We start from the raw sequence: 16,467 nt of genomic DNA on the forward strand, positions 1-16,467 counted from the left end.
CCATTATGTCAAAAGATATCATGTTTCATTTAGAGGTTTAGAGGACAGACAAATAAGTTCACTGCTTTAGTAATTGCATTTGTTTTATGTGAAGCAACAAATAAACTGTAAATGGGAGGATAGGAAATCACACTGCCAAGAAGGTAAGATGCTGGGCCCTGAAGAAGTGGCAGAAAATATGGTGGTGGGGGTGGATGATGCAGTGAGCGTTAGAACTAAATTGTAAGCTTTGGAGGAGGCCAAAAATGAAGGTAAGTTTGCCATAACATTCAAGTATTTCCTCTGTAGATGGCAATGTCTGGTGACAAGAAGATTGACTGAGGGTCTCATATTTTGATTCAGAATGATCAGACTCCCATATATATATCCAGCTAAGTTACTGCTACCCTCAGATCTGCAAGGAATCAGTAGACATTTTCAACTTGGTAATTTGTTGTTCCTGTCAGCCAGTCAGTCTGTCAGTCAGATTGTGGTCCGACTCCTAAATCATGCAATAGAAGAATTATAACTGAAATCTCTTTGGTTCTTTAGCATAATATAGAGTTCCTCATGCTTTATCAAATCAGCTAGTTGTTGTTGATGAACATCCTTTTTTTAATAAACTAAGACAATAACAAAATGATAGATATAAAAAAAGGATGCTTATTTATATTTAATGCAATAATAAGTAGCATTAGGTACCCCTTATAATAAAGTAATACATTTTCTGTTGGAGAAATTCTTGAACGTATTTGTTTACATGCCTCTAGCAATAGCATTGTATTTTTCATGCTTCTTACCACAAAAAAAAAAAGAATATTCTCTCAAGCCAAGAAAGATGTTCAGAATACACTATAACATTGTTTAAATCCACATGTTTGCTTACTGAACATAAAGAGGTGCCAGATTAAACACTGCCATCAGTAAAGGAGGAATTTAATGTGTTTTCTCCCATTTCTCCAGTCAGATATTAAATGCATAGGGATTTGTTAACTAAAGAGATACACAGTGTTAACCCTAGCAAAGTGTAGGTGGAGCCAGGACCATGAGGCGAACTAGGCAGTCACCTCAGGCGCTGCCATAGCCAGTTGTTGTTGGGTCCAAACCCCCCCCCCAGAGCATCCTGCCCAAATACCCAGCCAGTGTATCTGCTGCCAGGATTGGGCCACTCAGCATTAGAGCAGGCTGTGGAGCATCCCGAGCTGTCCCTGAATGTATGGCGGCTGACAGCATCCACCTGCCCGCCTCCCCCAAACCTACCCGGTCCCAGTGCCCAGCCTTCCAGATTCCACCTGTCCTGTACCCGAATGCAGGAATGAGAAGGAACGGATCCTGATATAAGCTGGAGTCTCCACAATACTCCCTCCTCCCCTCCACTACTAAACCACTCCACTCTCTTTACCCCACTCTTCTCTTTCTTTCTAACTTTGGACACCCTATTGCAGGGCTCAAAATTTCAAGTCATGAGCTACTAGCCAGGACTTAAGAGTTACTCGCCACTTGTTGCCCCACCCAAACTCTACCCTGCTCCGCCTCTAAACACGCCCTCATAAAATATCTTATAAAATTACACTGTTAAATGTTTTATTCAGAATTAAGTTACAAAAAAATATTAACAACAACAACAACTTTAGAGTGCCCCCTTAAATGCAGAGTGACCACAGTGTGCCCCCTTTCAATGCAGAGTGCCCACAGCGTGCCCCCTTCAATTCAGAGTGACCACAACGTTCCCCCTTTAATGCAGAGTGCCCACAGCGTGCCCCCTTTCAATGCAGAGTGCCCACAGCGTGCTCCCTTAAATGCAGAGTGACCACAGCGTGCCCCCTTTCAATGCAGAGTGCCCACAGCGTGCCCCCTTAAATGCAGAGTGACCACAGCGTGCCCCTTTCAATGCAGAGTGCGCACAGCATGCTCCCTTAAATGCAGAGTGAGCACAGCGTGCCCCCTTTTAATGCAGAGTGCCCACAGCGTGCCCCCTTCAATTCAGAGTGCCCACAGCATTCCCCCTTTAATGCAGAGTGCCCACAGCGTGCCCCCTTTCAATGCAGAGTGCCCACAGCATGCTCCCTTAAATGCAGAGTGACCACAGCATGCCCCCTTTCAATGCAGAGTGCCCACAGCGTGCCCCCTTTAAATGCAGAGTGACCACAGCGTGCCCCTTTCAATGCAGAGTGCCCACAGCATGCTCCCTTAAATGCAGAGTGACCACAGCATGCCTCCTTTCAATGCAGAGTGCCCACAGCGTGCCCCCTTAAATGCAGAGTGACCACAGCGTGCCCCCTTTCAATGCAGAGTGCCCACAGCGTGCCCCCTTAAATGCAGAGTGCCCACATCGTGCCCCCTTTCAATGCAGAGTGCCCACAGTGTGCCCCCTTCAATGCAGAGTGACCACAGCGTGCCCCCTTTCAATGCAGAGTGACCACAGCGTGCCCCCTTTCAATGCAGAGTGCCCACAGCCTGCTCCCTTAAATGCAGAGTGACCACAGTGTGCCCCCTTTCAATGCAGAGTGCCGACAGCGTGCCCCCTTAAATGCCGAGTGACCACAGCCTGCCCCCTTTCAATGCAGCGTACCCACAGCGTGCCCCCTTAAATGCAGAGTGACCACAGCACGCAGAGAGACCAGCGTGCACTTACCTGATGCAGCGGCGGCTTCTCCTGAATCCTCCGTGTCTCCCTCCTCCTCCTCCTCCTCCTTGGCCAATGGCAATTGTTCGCCTTTCGGCCAATCAGGAAACGGGTCTCGGACCTGCGCCCCGATTCCACCCTTTTCTTACAGCACAGCCCTTACTCACCATCCTCATCATTCCACTTGCAAAATGCGAGCAGGCGAATGGAATTTTTGAAGGCTGTCCTATTGAAAGGGAATGGGCTCTAGGGACCATTAACCACTTACTGACCATCCACGTAGACCTACGTCGGCTGCCTTTAAGTGGTTGTACCGGGGTGATGCCTCTAGCTAGGCGATAATGACCGATGTGGCTCGGGAGCCGCTCGAATGGGTCTCCGATGACGTAACCCTGAGGCGGCATCCATGACGTCACATCCGGATTACTCGGCTGCTAAAGGTGCCGGATTTAAAAAGATAAAGAGTACCTGTCACTGTAAACATTCCTTGTGACAGCAATAAATGTGATCAATTTTTTTTTTTAAAAAAATCCTGTGCTAAAATTAAAAAAAAATAATAAATAGAAAAAAAATAAATAAATTTAGCCGCCCCCGTCACCGTGAGCTTGTGCACGAAAGAAAATGTATACAGGAAGTCATGCCGCAAATTAAATCGCTGTTCAAACCACACATGTGTGATCACCAGAGCGAGATCAATAATTAAAAAAAAGAGCTATACTCTAACTCTAAACTGGTAACCGTTAAAGCATTTTTAAATGGAGATTTTTATTGACCGTAGTTTGTCGCCATTCCGCGGGTGTGTGCAATTTTAACATGTTAGGTATCTATTTACTCGGCGTGACATCATCTTTCACAATATACGAAAAAAATGGGCTAACTTTACTGTTTTGTTTTTTTTTTTAAATGCAGTGAAATGTTATTTTTTGTAATTTTTCCCCAAAAAAATGGCATTTGAAAGACCACTGCACAAATACCACATGACAAAAAATATTGCAATGACCACCATTTTTTTCTCCTTGCTAAAAATATATATATATATAATGTTTGGGGGTTCTAAGAAGTTTTCTAGCAAAAAATACTGATTTTAATTTGTGAACAAAATGTGTCAAAAATGGGCTCGGTCCTTAAGTGGTTAAGTAAGGGGATTTTGGGGATCCTGATGAAGGGTTGCTTTAGGGACCCTGATGTAAGGGGGCTTTAGGGACCCTAATGTAAGGTCCCTTTAGGAATCCTGATGTAAGGGGGACTCTGGGAACCCTGATGTAAGGGTGGTAACGCTAGGGATCCTAATGAAAGGGAAATGTAAGAGGGAATGCTGGGGTTCCTGATTTAAGGAGAGGGGGCTATGTGGACCCTGATGTAAGGGGGGACTTTGGGATCCTAATGTAAGGGTAGATTTTGGGGACCCTAATGAAAGTGGGATTTCTGATATAAGGGCAAACTCTGGGGACCCTGATTTAGGGGGGAACTATGGGAACCCTGATGTAAAGGGGGGATGTTTCTGGGGACACTGATGCAAAAAGGGGGAACTCTGAGGACCCCAATGTAAGGGGGAACTTTGGGGACCCTAATATAGGGGTTTACATCTCATATAGGAGGGGTCAGACCTGGGGGGCCCAGGCCAAAAGCTGTGTAAGGGGCCCCAACATTTCTGTTGGTTGCCCTGTTCCCCACACACTGAACAAACATTCTACATACCACTGCAGAATTGGATGATGCTAGCTGGAGACGAAGCCTTCTCCTGCAAACTTCAGCCAAACCATGAAGAAGAGATATCCAGCCAATGAGGTGTCATGCAAGCCATGCTTCGCGCAACACACCTTACTCCCAGCTCTCCTGTCCGTCTTCGCGAGTTAATGTTTATTGGTTGAACTAGATACTAGATAGATTTTTTCAGCCATACTAACTATGCAACTTTGGCAAGGAGGTAAGAAAGTATCCCAGCACTGGCTGTATTTGCCACCTTTATTTTTTTGGGGGGATGCAAGTAGCGGTCTTGCCTAGAGAGCACAATAGTCTAGCACCAGCCCTGGGTGGAACACTACATACTCGTGATTAACTGATTACTGTGCTGCAGTTATTATTTGATAAAAACTGTGCACAACATTATATTAATGTTGAAGCTGGGAGTTCAGCAATAGCTGAATAGCTTGAGGCAGGGAGTAGCTTCTGTTCAGTAAATATTTTCAACTAATGTGCACATAGCATAGGGAGAGATAGATTTGGGCAATCATTCTTGAATAGAAAGCAATCATTCTAACGTTTGCTGAATGTATACATGAGATCATCAGGCTCCACCTGCTGTCTTAGTCCCAATGGAAGTCACAGTGGCACTATCTCCTTTGGCTTTAGAGCTCATTAAACTCTCAGTGCATTTGCCTTACCTATGCTATTAGAGCATAAGAGTCTACGTACTGATTACAGTTACATCATCTGATTTTGCATAGCCATATCAAAAAACTTTTTGCAATTTTAGCACCTTATACTGTCACTGTGCTTAGAGCTTAAGAGCCACGGTTTATCCATTTATGAATTACAGTTTTATCATCCGATTTATTATACAAAGGATAAGCGCAGCTCCATTACTGTAAAACTTGTTATATATTCAGTTGTTTGTGAAAGGCTGAAATAGGAGCTGCAGCTATCCTTTACTTCTAGTATATATCTACTTTTTCCCTCATCTGTCCCTTTCTGTTCATCTGGTGATAGCGCAGGGGCCCCTCTCTATTTACCATATTTGTGTAATGATGTCAACATTATGTTCCCCTTACTCATTCACATATAGGGGGAGGTTGTATCTGGGTGACCACGTATTGTTGTGGCTTACATATTTTGATAATCCCCCTGCCCACAACCCCCCTGGTGAGGTCCCCCCTTTCATGATCTGCCAGGTTTCATGCTCAGATATGTGCCTGGTAATGAATTTTTGGAGGGAGCTCGTGCTCATGCTTGTGCTTTTTTTTGTCTTGATTTTTGCATTGGCTCTCCCTTTAAATTCATGCCACACTTGAAGGATCTGGTAAAGAATTTAGAGAGCACTTTTTTTGACAGCCCCTTTAAATTCATACCAGACTCATTCCTGCTGGAGATTATGCTAAAACAAAAGTCACAGTTAAGCCCCGTACACACGTACCGATCGTCGGCTGACGGAACGTCCTACAAATGTTCGCGGCTGGTGTGTTTGTTGTTTGTCTGTTGAAAAGTGCTCAAAACTTGCCCAGGACATTTGTCTTCCGACAGAAAATGACGTCACTACGTTCCACGCACGTTCGCCGCTACAAAAGAGGAAGTGAGTGTTTGGCCGTGACCCTTCTGGGCATCTCGCGCTGATTTCGGTAGCATTTGTTTGGTTGACGACATTTCGCTATTTTCCGAGACATCGTTCGAGAATTTATTATGGCGACCGTGAATTCGTCCGTTGCTGTCGTTAGTGTTGGAGTTTTGGCTCTGAGACGACGTACGAGCAATAGGAAGAAGAAGCGGACCTCCTGGATGAAAAATTGGTTGCTTAACCGTGATCAATTTTCTCATATGTCCTTGCTGAGGGAGCTCCAGGAAAATAATCCTGATGACTTCAGGAATTATTTGAGGATGACGGATCCCATCTTTTACCGTCTTCTTGCCCTGGTGTCCCCCTATATTCTGAAGCAGGATACTTGTATGCGGCTTGCAATTACTCCTGAGCAAAGGTTAATTGCGACGTTGAGGTATCTTGCAACAGGGAGAAGCCTGCAGGATCTGAAGTTCACCACAGGCATCTCCCCCCAAGCTCTTGGAGTCATCATCCCTGAGACCTGCTCTGCCATCATCAAGGTCTTGCAGAAGGACTATATCAAGGTATGTTTGATTTTTTACATTACATTACATGTATTACTAGTTTCACCTGAATTATGATGTTTTTGGATGTACAGCAATTGACACAGGCCATTATTTGTAAACTACCCTCTGTCCGCATGCACATAGTAGTAAAGATGTAGATTATCTTTAACCATTTGTAAAATTACCCACTGACCACCCCACCATTCTCTCCTATGTGTCCCTAAACGCATTGCCTGTTAACAGTATGTCGAATTTATCTAATTTTATTGCTTTCCCTCAAACAATTATTCCTTGGCCAATGTTTTAGTACCTAGTTAATGATTTATCTAAAATACATCAGTCCATCCATTCCCACCTATGATTCTGTATGTTTATGTAATGATGTTAAAACCTTCACTGACCACAAGCCCTTATTGATGTATAAATGCCCAGTTTTACTTACCCATCCCCCACCCACATGCTAAATCTCAAAGTCAGCATATACCAAAGCTCAAGTTCAGAGGTCTTCAAACTATGGCCCACCAGTTGTTCACGAACTTCAATTTCCATCATGCCTAGTCATGTCTGTGAATGTCAGAGAATTACAAGGCCTCATGGGATGTGTAGTTCTGCAACAGCTGGATGGCCGTAGTTTGTAAATCTCAGCTCTAGCTGGTGAGTATAATGGGCCATACACACTAGAAGATTGTCAGAACAATTTATCCTTCCGATTTACCAAAACCAAATAATATAAGGTCCAACAAACACTTTCAAATCCTATGCAATCTGGTAGGCCCTTGCACTACATAGAAAAGGTAAATCTGCACGAAAAAGTCTTCAGAGAATCTTCTAGTGTGTATGGCCCTTTACAATATAAGAACAATAGGAGGTTGAAAATAAATGTATGTAGATGTTACATCCCCATATCCAAACCTTTGCCTTCCTGTTGTATATTTTTTTAGCAAGTTGCATAAGCATTTAACAGACAACTGTGTGTGTAATTAATAATGTGATGTGCTCAAGCACTAATTTTTTTTTTTTTATTTTTTCCCCACAGTTTCCTTCAAACGCAGAGCAATGGCTGGAGATTTCTGATCAATTTCTGGAGAAGTGGAATTTTCCCAATTGTGGGGGTGCTATTGATGGGAAGCACGTCCGCATTGTCCCCCCTCCGAATTCGGGCACATTTTTTTATAATTATAAAGGTTTTTTTAGTATAGTCATGCTAGCCATAGTTAATGCAAACTATGAGTTTATTTTTTTGGATATTGGCAAAAATGGCCGCAATTCGGATGGGGGAGTTATTGATCAGACGGAGTTCACTCGTCGTCTAAAGAACGGCACTCTGAACCTGCCATCCAGGGAGCAAACTGTTGAGGGTATGAGCTTTGTGTTTATCGCAGATGAGGCTTTTGCGCTTGGGGAGCATCTCATGAAGCCCTACCCTCAGAGGAACCTCACCCCAGACCAAAGGATTTACAACTACCGGTTGTCCAGAGCTCGCAGAGTTGTGGAGAATGCCTTCGGGATAATGGCCAACCGGTTCCGGATATTCCTGACGTCCATAAACCTGGCACTGTACAAAGTGGATAATGTGGTCTTGTGTTGCTGCATTTTGCACAACTTCCTACGCAGGAATGCACAAAATTATGTATTGCAGCAACTGGATACTGACCCTGCTATGCCAGGTACAAGTGGAGAGGCCCAACCTTCTAACCAAGTGGAGTCCATGACGTCAATGGAAGTTGGACGGTCAGCATTGGCATCACACAGGGCCCGTCAGATCCGCCAGGAATATCTGGACTATTTCGTGGGGAGAGGAGCTGTGTCCTGGCAGCAATCACTGTCACACACCCATTAATCTTGTTAAAGATTGGACACACAAGATAAATGTCAGAGATATATTATTTTTCAACACATTAAACAAAAATTGCAATGATTCTGTATTGTGGATTATAATCATTTGGGCACATATGCCAAACACAATTATTTGGGTTAATCATGTGTTATATATGTGTGACTTTGGAAGGGTTAATACATTCATCAGTGTGTTTCTTGACTGTAGTCTCTCACCAGCTGATCCAAAGTGATGATGGCCATGTGTTATTTTTTAGCCAGTGGTGTAAATACAAGGGCCTTCTGCACCCCACAAAATGTACACAAACCCTGTCACATTGAGAACTAGGTCACACCCAAGGTTCATCTAATGTCACCTTACATTGGTGTTCATTGTCCAGAAGTTGCCCATACTATATATTTCATATAATACATTAGGGTATTAACAAAGTACCTACACCTGTTATGTTGTGTTCATTTATGACATCCTTCTCACTGCCCACCAATGTTAGGATATGTCAGTGTTATGTGAAACTTGATCATTGTTCATCTCAAAGTGTTATATATATAGGTAATGGAAAGTGAACTAGAGCAACGAACAAGCAATACACTATAGATTACACTGATCTCCCTACACTGATTGCTACTGGCAATATCAATGCCATATTGAATCCTAGGACTGCTAGTACCTTGAGTGTTGAGTCACACTTATGCGATGCGGGAAGTCTGCGACTTTGCAGCCTTCCAGCATTGCATAAGGGTGACCCGCCACTTACTTTTTGCACAGGATTGTATTCCACAAGTGTTAAGCACTGTGCGATCCAATCCAGATACATCAGAAATAAAGGGTCATGTGCGACTTGTATGCGTGTTCAGTGCGAATGTAGCCATACAAAGTGTATGTCTCAATTCACACTGCACATCTGATGGCATGTAATATCGTAGCGCACTGCTCCTTTATTACATGCGATCAGATGTTCATGCGAAAATCAGCTATACAGTTTGTATGGCTCAATTCGCACTGCACTCGCACAAAAGTCGCACATGATGCATTTATTCAGCCGCATCAGGATAGGATCGCACAATCGTTCAAACTTGTGTGATCCGATCCTGTGTGAAATGTCAGATCGCACTGTGATATGCGTTAAAACTGGGGGTATCTTTAACATTTCATTGACACCTCCAGCAACTCGCATATGGCAGTGTCCAAAATGCTTTCATTAACATGTAAATATGGGAATAGGACAGCCATCATACATTTAGTGCTTCTTTACACAGCTTTAGACCTCGACCCCCCAACGAAAGTCTAATAAAGAATTGAACACACATTGTTGAATGTAAAAACGTTTTAGTATCAAACATTCACAGGGTTAGGGTTAGGGTTAGGGTTAGGGTTAGGGTTAGGGTTAGGGTTAGGGTGTTGTAAAGTGCTTTTCCCAAACTTGGGTACACTCTTTAACATCTGAGTGTAATTAAAATGCCCTAAAACATTATAAAAAATTTGTAACATCAGGAACATCCCAATACAAACATTAAAAACCTAGTAAAATTGTGGCTTAAAATTTGCCAATCATGTCCACAAAATTGCGCATTTTGATTTGTAATGCCGTTGCAGTCTCCTTTATTTGTTCCAGGTCTGCGCAGCATTGGAGAGCCTCACGGGTCAATTTGGCTAATGTGCAACTATGTAAAACATGGTCTGTAAAAAATAAAAAAAAATGAGTCAATGTGAATCACCTACATGAGGTCATAATAATAGAGAAACATTTGGTGTCCAGGTAATCTTAAATTCCTCTCGAGTTAATACCTACCCTGTTCTTATGCTCTTTTGCCCTAGGCTCTTCTTCTTCCTCCTGTCCTCCTCCGATGCTGTTGCTGATGATTCTGCCGGTCTCCTAAACTTACTATATATTCATTAGGGGTGTGAACGCATGATGACGTCATTGTGAGGGCATGGTTGTAATGTATATATATTAAGATGCAGAGACCAGAGACGGGCAGAATGCACGGCAACAGCATTGGAGGAGGACAGGAGGAAGAAGAAGAGCCTAGGGCAAAAGAGCAGACAACATAAGAGCAGAAGATTGGACAGCAGAAGACTGGAGAGGAGAAGATCCAAAGAGCAGAGTGGAGAAGACCGGATGAAGATCTTTAAGAACATTTCATAAACGTCTCCTGTCGTTATTCACATACACTTCCATTTATGTGGTTAATGTGTAGGGGTACTATGTACCCCATACCCATTCACATAGTGATTGGGGTCTGGGATCTGGGGGCCACCCTTTGTTAAAGGTTGCTTCCAAAGTCCTAGGAACCCCCTGGCCGCATGACCCCCCAAAACCACCAGACAGGGTTGTGGGGATGAGGCTCTTGTCCTCCTCTACATGGGAGTAAGGTGCTTTTGGGTGTGCGGTGCAGAGGCCCCCTGGCCCAAAGCAACAAAACCCCCCCATGTTGAGGGCATGTGTCCTGCTGTGGTCCAGGGGGTGTTTGGTCCGCTTGCTCGTTCTCTTTCCTGGCCTGACAAGCTGCATGCTTGTATAAGGGTCTGGTAGGGGTTTTGGGGGTAACCCACGCTGTCTTTTTGTTGTGGGCATACCCTCAAACTCAATACCACACACAAAAGGCCTGGTTGTGAACTTGGGGGGACACCCACGGTGGGTTGTTCAATTTTTTGGTGTAGTTCCCCCTCAAAAATCTTCACAACGCAAGTGGCCCCGCAAGTCAGAGCATCCTGATCCGACTTACGGTGCGACTTCCATTCAAATAAAGAGGCTCCCATAGGGAACTAGTGTTGTAAATTGGAGGCTAAAAATAACACTGATAAAAATCATTCTGCAAAAACCTACGTGGGCACACAATTGGCTCTTGGACACTTGGTCCTGGTTCCTCCACAGTTTCGGAACTGGCTTCCATGCTGCTTGGCAAGTTGCCAGGAGATCGGGCTTCTGACCTGGCTGGGGATGCCACATCCTGGCATGATGCAACATCTGCAATGTAAATTTGTAAGGGAATACAAGAATATAAGGTTAAACAATCATTGCAAATACACATATTTCTATGATCCCACTACACAAAAATCTGTGACTACCAACCTTCTTGTTGCTCTGGTGTCTCATCACTTGTTGGCTCCACCAGGATTATTTCCGGAATAATGTCTTCATCTACATAAAACAAAACATTGGCCATATCATAAAAGTCACAAGAGGTACATTTGTTAGGACATGGTGCCCTGCTTGATAGCTCTTTTAGTAACAAATATGAAGACATGTACATGGTTATCTACGAAAAATATGGTACATTAATGTTTGACAGTGCATAGGAACCAATTACCTTTAGTGGAATCTGTGCCACCTTCTGTGCCCATGTCCTCATCTTGTTCGGCAACTGCCGATGGAGCTGCCAGACCTCTCCTCCTCCTTTCCCATAGTTTGGCACGGAGTTTACGTTTTTCTCCTATTTAAAGGTTTGAATAATAATCTGTGATTAATAGGAATGTTTGCTGAGAAGATTCGTGCAGGAAAGAACGTTCGTTGCAACACAATACATATATTTTTAACTATGGCTTCCTGACTTTTAATGTCATATACTAAAACATCAACAATAGATCGATCAAATCACGACATGACAACTAAAATGAGTAATCTAACTTTTTACATAGACATTATAATCTAGACATGTTAATACAACATACACAAAATTATAAAAAACATATTGCATGATTAAAAAAATAAAGAAAAAATAAAACTTACTTTTTTTCAAAATCCGATGGATTTGGGAAAGCTGATCCTGCTCACGGTGTTTGAGGTCAGACCACCGTTTCCGAATCTGATCTTTCGATCGCTCGACACCGAATTTTTTGACCAAACAGGCCACCACCTTGCCCATGATGCCATCTTTCCTGGCATTGGGCCGATCGTAATTTGCCAACTTTCCATCGTAATCCATTTTTTCTAAAATGGAGACCATCTCCACCATTTCTGGCTTTGACATGGGTGTAGCCCTTGATTTTCGGGTGGCCCAATCACTTCGGCCCCCACTAATTGAGCTCCCAGATTGTTGAGACATGGTTCGTAATTAAACAATGATTATTCCACTGCCTCAGGTGTGAGTGTCGCATGTAGGCCTGATCTTCGGCACGTACACACCCCTGCACAAGCCCGCCACTGGAGGAGGAGTTGACGCCTGCGCTGTATTTAAAGGACGCCAGATCGTTCGGCCGACGATTCGCTAGCGGACATATCGAGAGTTGGAGCACGATCGAGCGGCGAATCACGACTTTTCCCCACAAACAAAGGTACGACTCTTTTAATAGAAAGTGTGTGTTTTGGGCCCTATACAGCTTTTATTAGGAATATCTTTATTATGTGCCAAAATACATGCTCTTTTAATATGTTTTGTGTTGTTTTGTGTCTTGCAGGCATATACTGTCCTGCAATATGGTGGACAATTTCACCACCCACAACTTTCTCATCAGTTTCATTGATGAATTCAGGCAACTGCCCTGTTTGTGGCAAGTCAAGTCCGCAGATTATAAAAATAGAAAACTCAGAAAACAGGCCATGGAACATTTGGTGGCCTTCTACAAGCCCGTCTGTCCTGGGGCAAATTTTGAGTATATCCGCAAAAAAATAAACAGTATTCGCACTGCCTACAGGCGGGAGTTAAAAAAAATAGAGGAGTCCACCCAGTCTGGAGCAGGGGCACGGAATGTATATGTACCACGGCTGTGGTACTTTGATAACATGCGGTTCCTGGCAGACACCATGGAATCCAGGCCGTCAATTTCAACACTGCCTTCTACTTCGGCAGAGGGCTCAGTGTCGGTTGATCCAAGCCAGGATGAGGATTTCCTGGAGGAGAGTTTTACTCAGGTATGGCATTTCACAATATATTGTCTGCTAAAATGTAATCATGTAACAAAATTATAAGCTAAACCATAATTGACCCTTTAGGTAAACGGGCATAGCAAGGGGTTGGCATGACAGGCAACCGCCAGGGGCGCAGGCCAAGGGGGGTGGGTCACAAAAACATTGGCATTGTTTTATTGTTTATTTTAACAATCCACTTAGCCTGCACACCCCAGAACCCCCAGTTTGCAGGCGGATTCATGCAGGTGTAAAACATTGAGAGCAGCTTCATGCAGGTGTAAAACATTGAGAGCTGCTTCATGCAGGTGTAAAACATTGAGAGCAGCTGAGCCAAAAGACCAGGAGACTGAGACTGCCTCTCACTGCATCCCCAGCACACCTCTGGTCTTACAAACACTGCTGCATCCCCAGCACACCTCTGGTCCTAACAAACACTGCTGTAGCCTCAGCATTCCTCTGGCTCAACCTTTTTTAATACAAAACTAACAGCTCCTGCAAATGATCCATCCATCCTTGCTTCCATGTCTCTGGTCTCTCACTCTGGGTCAGCAAGGCAGGTGGCTTCCTTATTCATGTTTCCCTGCACTGCTTCACCCTCAATGCCCTACATCAAGTCCTCTGCAAGTTCAGGCCCCTCTCTCTCTGCAACCCCCTCCTCTCTCTCTCACACCCCCTCTTTCTCTCCCTCTCTCTAGCTCTCAACCCTCTCTTTCTTTTTCACACCTGAGACAATGATTGCCCACTAGAGAGCTCTACACTGGGCAAACAAGGGGCAAATTAGAAACTTTTAATGCCCTTTAAATTTTTTTTGGGGGGGTGGGTTACAGTTTTACATTGATCTTGGGGGGGGGGGGGGGTTGTTGCCAAATACAGCTCCTCAACAAGGGCACTGGAGACCCTAGATATGCCACTGTATGTAAAGTCTGCTATTTGTTCACAATAATATAACAAACATGCATTTTTATATACACTATAACATTCTAATCAATTGTTCATTTCATCAACAGGGAAGTGTCACTGAGGAGGAGCCAGGTTGCAGCCAGGAGCCTGGGGAGCCTGCGGAGCCTGAGGAGCCTGAGGAGCCTGCGGAACTCTTTCCACCACCACCTCCTCCTGCCAAACGGAGGCAAAAGAGGAAGCACGTGGATGACATCACCGACGAGTTTATCCAGGAGGCCACCATAGCCCTACGTCGGAAACCGGAGGCCAATGAGTCCTTCGGCAACATGACGGCAAAAATTTTAGATAAGGTGGACCTCAGGCAGTGTCAGTATGCCAGAAAAATTATTCTTGATGTGCTGCAAAAGGCTGAAAACGGCATACTTAATGAGCACAGCCATGCATGCCAGGAGCACCCGTGCCCTCCACCTCCACCTCCACCTCCACCTCCACAACACCCACCACCTCGCCAAATGCCACATGGCCAGTGGCAATATGGCCAGCAGGATCCAAACCTGCCCTCATGGCAACCTGATTTCAGTTACCAGCAACTTTAATTTTTGTAACCCCCTATTATTTATTTTACCCCTGTTTGCCAGTTTCTAGTTTAATTTTGTCCAAATGGACCTTTTTTATGTTTAGTTATACGGAAAGTATTGATGTTTGCTTTGTTTTTTTTTTGCTGAGATCCAAAAAATAAAGAAAATTGAAAATAAAAAATGGCCTATCTGAATTTGTTAACATGTTTAATATTGTGCATAACCTGAAAAATATGTTTTAGACATTAATTCATACAAGAATAAAGGGTCATATCAATAGTTAGATCTTTGGTGTGAAAATACAAAAATAATGGTGAAGAGTTCAAATTATTTAATTCTAAAATTTGATAGAACAGATAGAATAGACAAACATTATCTTCATCATAACAGAACACATGCCTTTTTATTAGAAAAGTATGGCATTATGAGCAGCATCTTCCTTCTTCTCACATTTATCAAGATGAGCATGTGCTCCGCATTTCACCTATTTCTTGGACTTCCGCGAGCCGAAAGTTCTTTCTGAATAAAATGTTGAGTTTACTAGAGAAAATTCTTCCGGGAACTCATTTGGTTTGATCATGCGTGTTGGGATTTGTAGCTGTGTGTCGGCAGAATTGTGTACTGACAGGCGAACAATCGTCCGTTCTGGTGTCGGCATACAAATATTTTCATGTTTGCAAGAAAGACTTTTGTCCGCGGATTGTGCGCAGACATCTGTCGGAGGCACCATACTAACACGCGTACAATCGGCAGATCCTTCGTCCACCGACGTTTGTATGCCGACGATCGGTACGTGTGTACGGGCCTTTACAAAGAAAAAAAGATACAATTTAAGTTGCCAGCAAATCAAATTTCATTGCTGGTTTATTAAAAAAAAAAAAAAAAATGGCACACAGACCCCTCCAGAGGTCCCTCAAAATGGGGCAACTCAGTGGCTAAGTGGTTAGTACATAAGTACATCCACCTAGCAGCACTCTGGTTGTCAGTTTTGGTTCAAAACCCGACTTGGCCCTAGAGTACGAGTTAGAGACGTTAGATTGTAAGCTTCTTGTAAGCTGGGACTGATGTGAATGTACAAAATATGAATATATGTAAAGTGATGCATAAATTGATAATACTATATAAGTATCTGTAAAAATAGAATACATAGCAGACTCTATTTTGTGGCAATATAAAACATTTTTGTTTCTTTTGTACATGTCAGTGCTTAAAAAAAAATCACTGTTCTCAGCCTAATGGAATTACAAAAATAAACTTTTTTTCAGATGCCCACCTACCCATGCAATTTTTTTTAAACCTTTTGTAAATTAGCCCAGAAGATGATTTTGATTTGACAGATTCAACTTACATTAATTTCAATGGAGTTTGTTATCTGAACTTCTTCGAAGTTTGCCAGATCCTGCTTGAAATGAACCCAGTGCAATTTGGCTCATCCCTAATCATGACCGGAGTAAATCTACATTGCAGTATACCTGAAAAACATGCATAAAAGGAAGGTGCACCAGACCAAAAGATAAAAGAGTTTAAATTAATTTATTGGTATTGTAGTAAAAAAACAGTAAAATCATTTCAGGGGTCAAAAGAACTCCCCCTTCATTAGGGCTTTAACAAAGAAAATATAATCAGGGCCAGTGATCGACCATTTTGTGTCCTAGGCAAGACCAGCTACCTGCACCTCCCCCCCCCCCTAAAAAAAAAAAAAGGCAAATGCAGCCTGTGCTGGAATGCTTACTTATCTCCACTGAGAACAGTGGGCGGGTAGATGCTGTCAGCTGCCGTACATTCGGGGACAGCTCTGATTGCTGCACAGTCTGCGCTGTTGCTGAGGTGTGGCAGGAGATACTGTACGCTGACTGGGTCTTTGGGCAGTCAGCCCAAT

The 16,467-nt window shown here is 43.5% G+C and overlaps 1 protein-coding gene across 1 annotated transcript in view; it reads left to right on the forward strand.

Moving 5' to 3' along the window:
- Window positions 1-245: 245 nt before the first annotated feature.
- LOC309548034 (uncharacterized protein) overlaps window positions 246-16,467 on the forward strand; it is a gene marked incomplete at both ends in the record, with an annotated part of 42,319 nt that continues 26,097 nt past the window's right edge. Inside the window, 2 exons of the mRNA XM_082248008.1 lie at window positions 246-251; window positions 7,461-8,091. Of these exons, the coding sequence (XP_082104134.1) occupies window positions 246-251; window positions 7,461-8,091 (637 nt within the window). The remainder of the gene's footprint in view (window positions 252-7,460; window positions 8,092-16,467) is intronic.

The sequence above is a fragment of the Pelophylax lessonae genome, assembly GCF_965119305.1.
Source record: "Pelophylax lessonae genome assembly, chromosome: 2".
In the NCBI taxonomy this organism is placed as follows: Eukaryota; Metazoa; Chordata; class Amphibia; order Anura; family Ranidae; genus Pelophylax; species Pelophylax lessonae.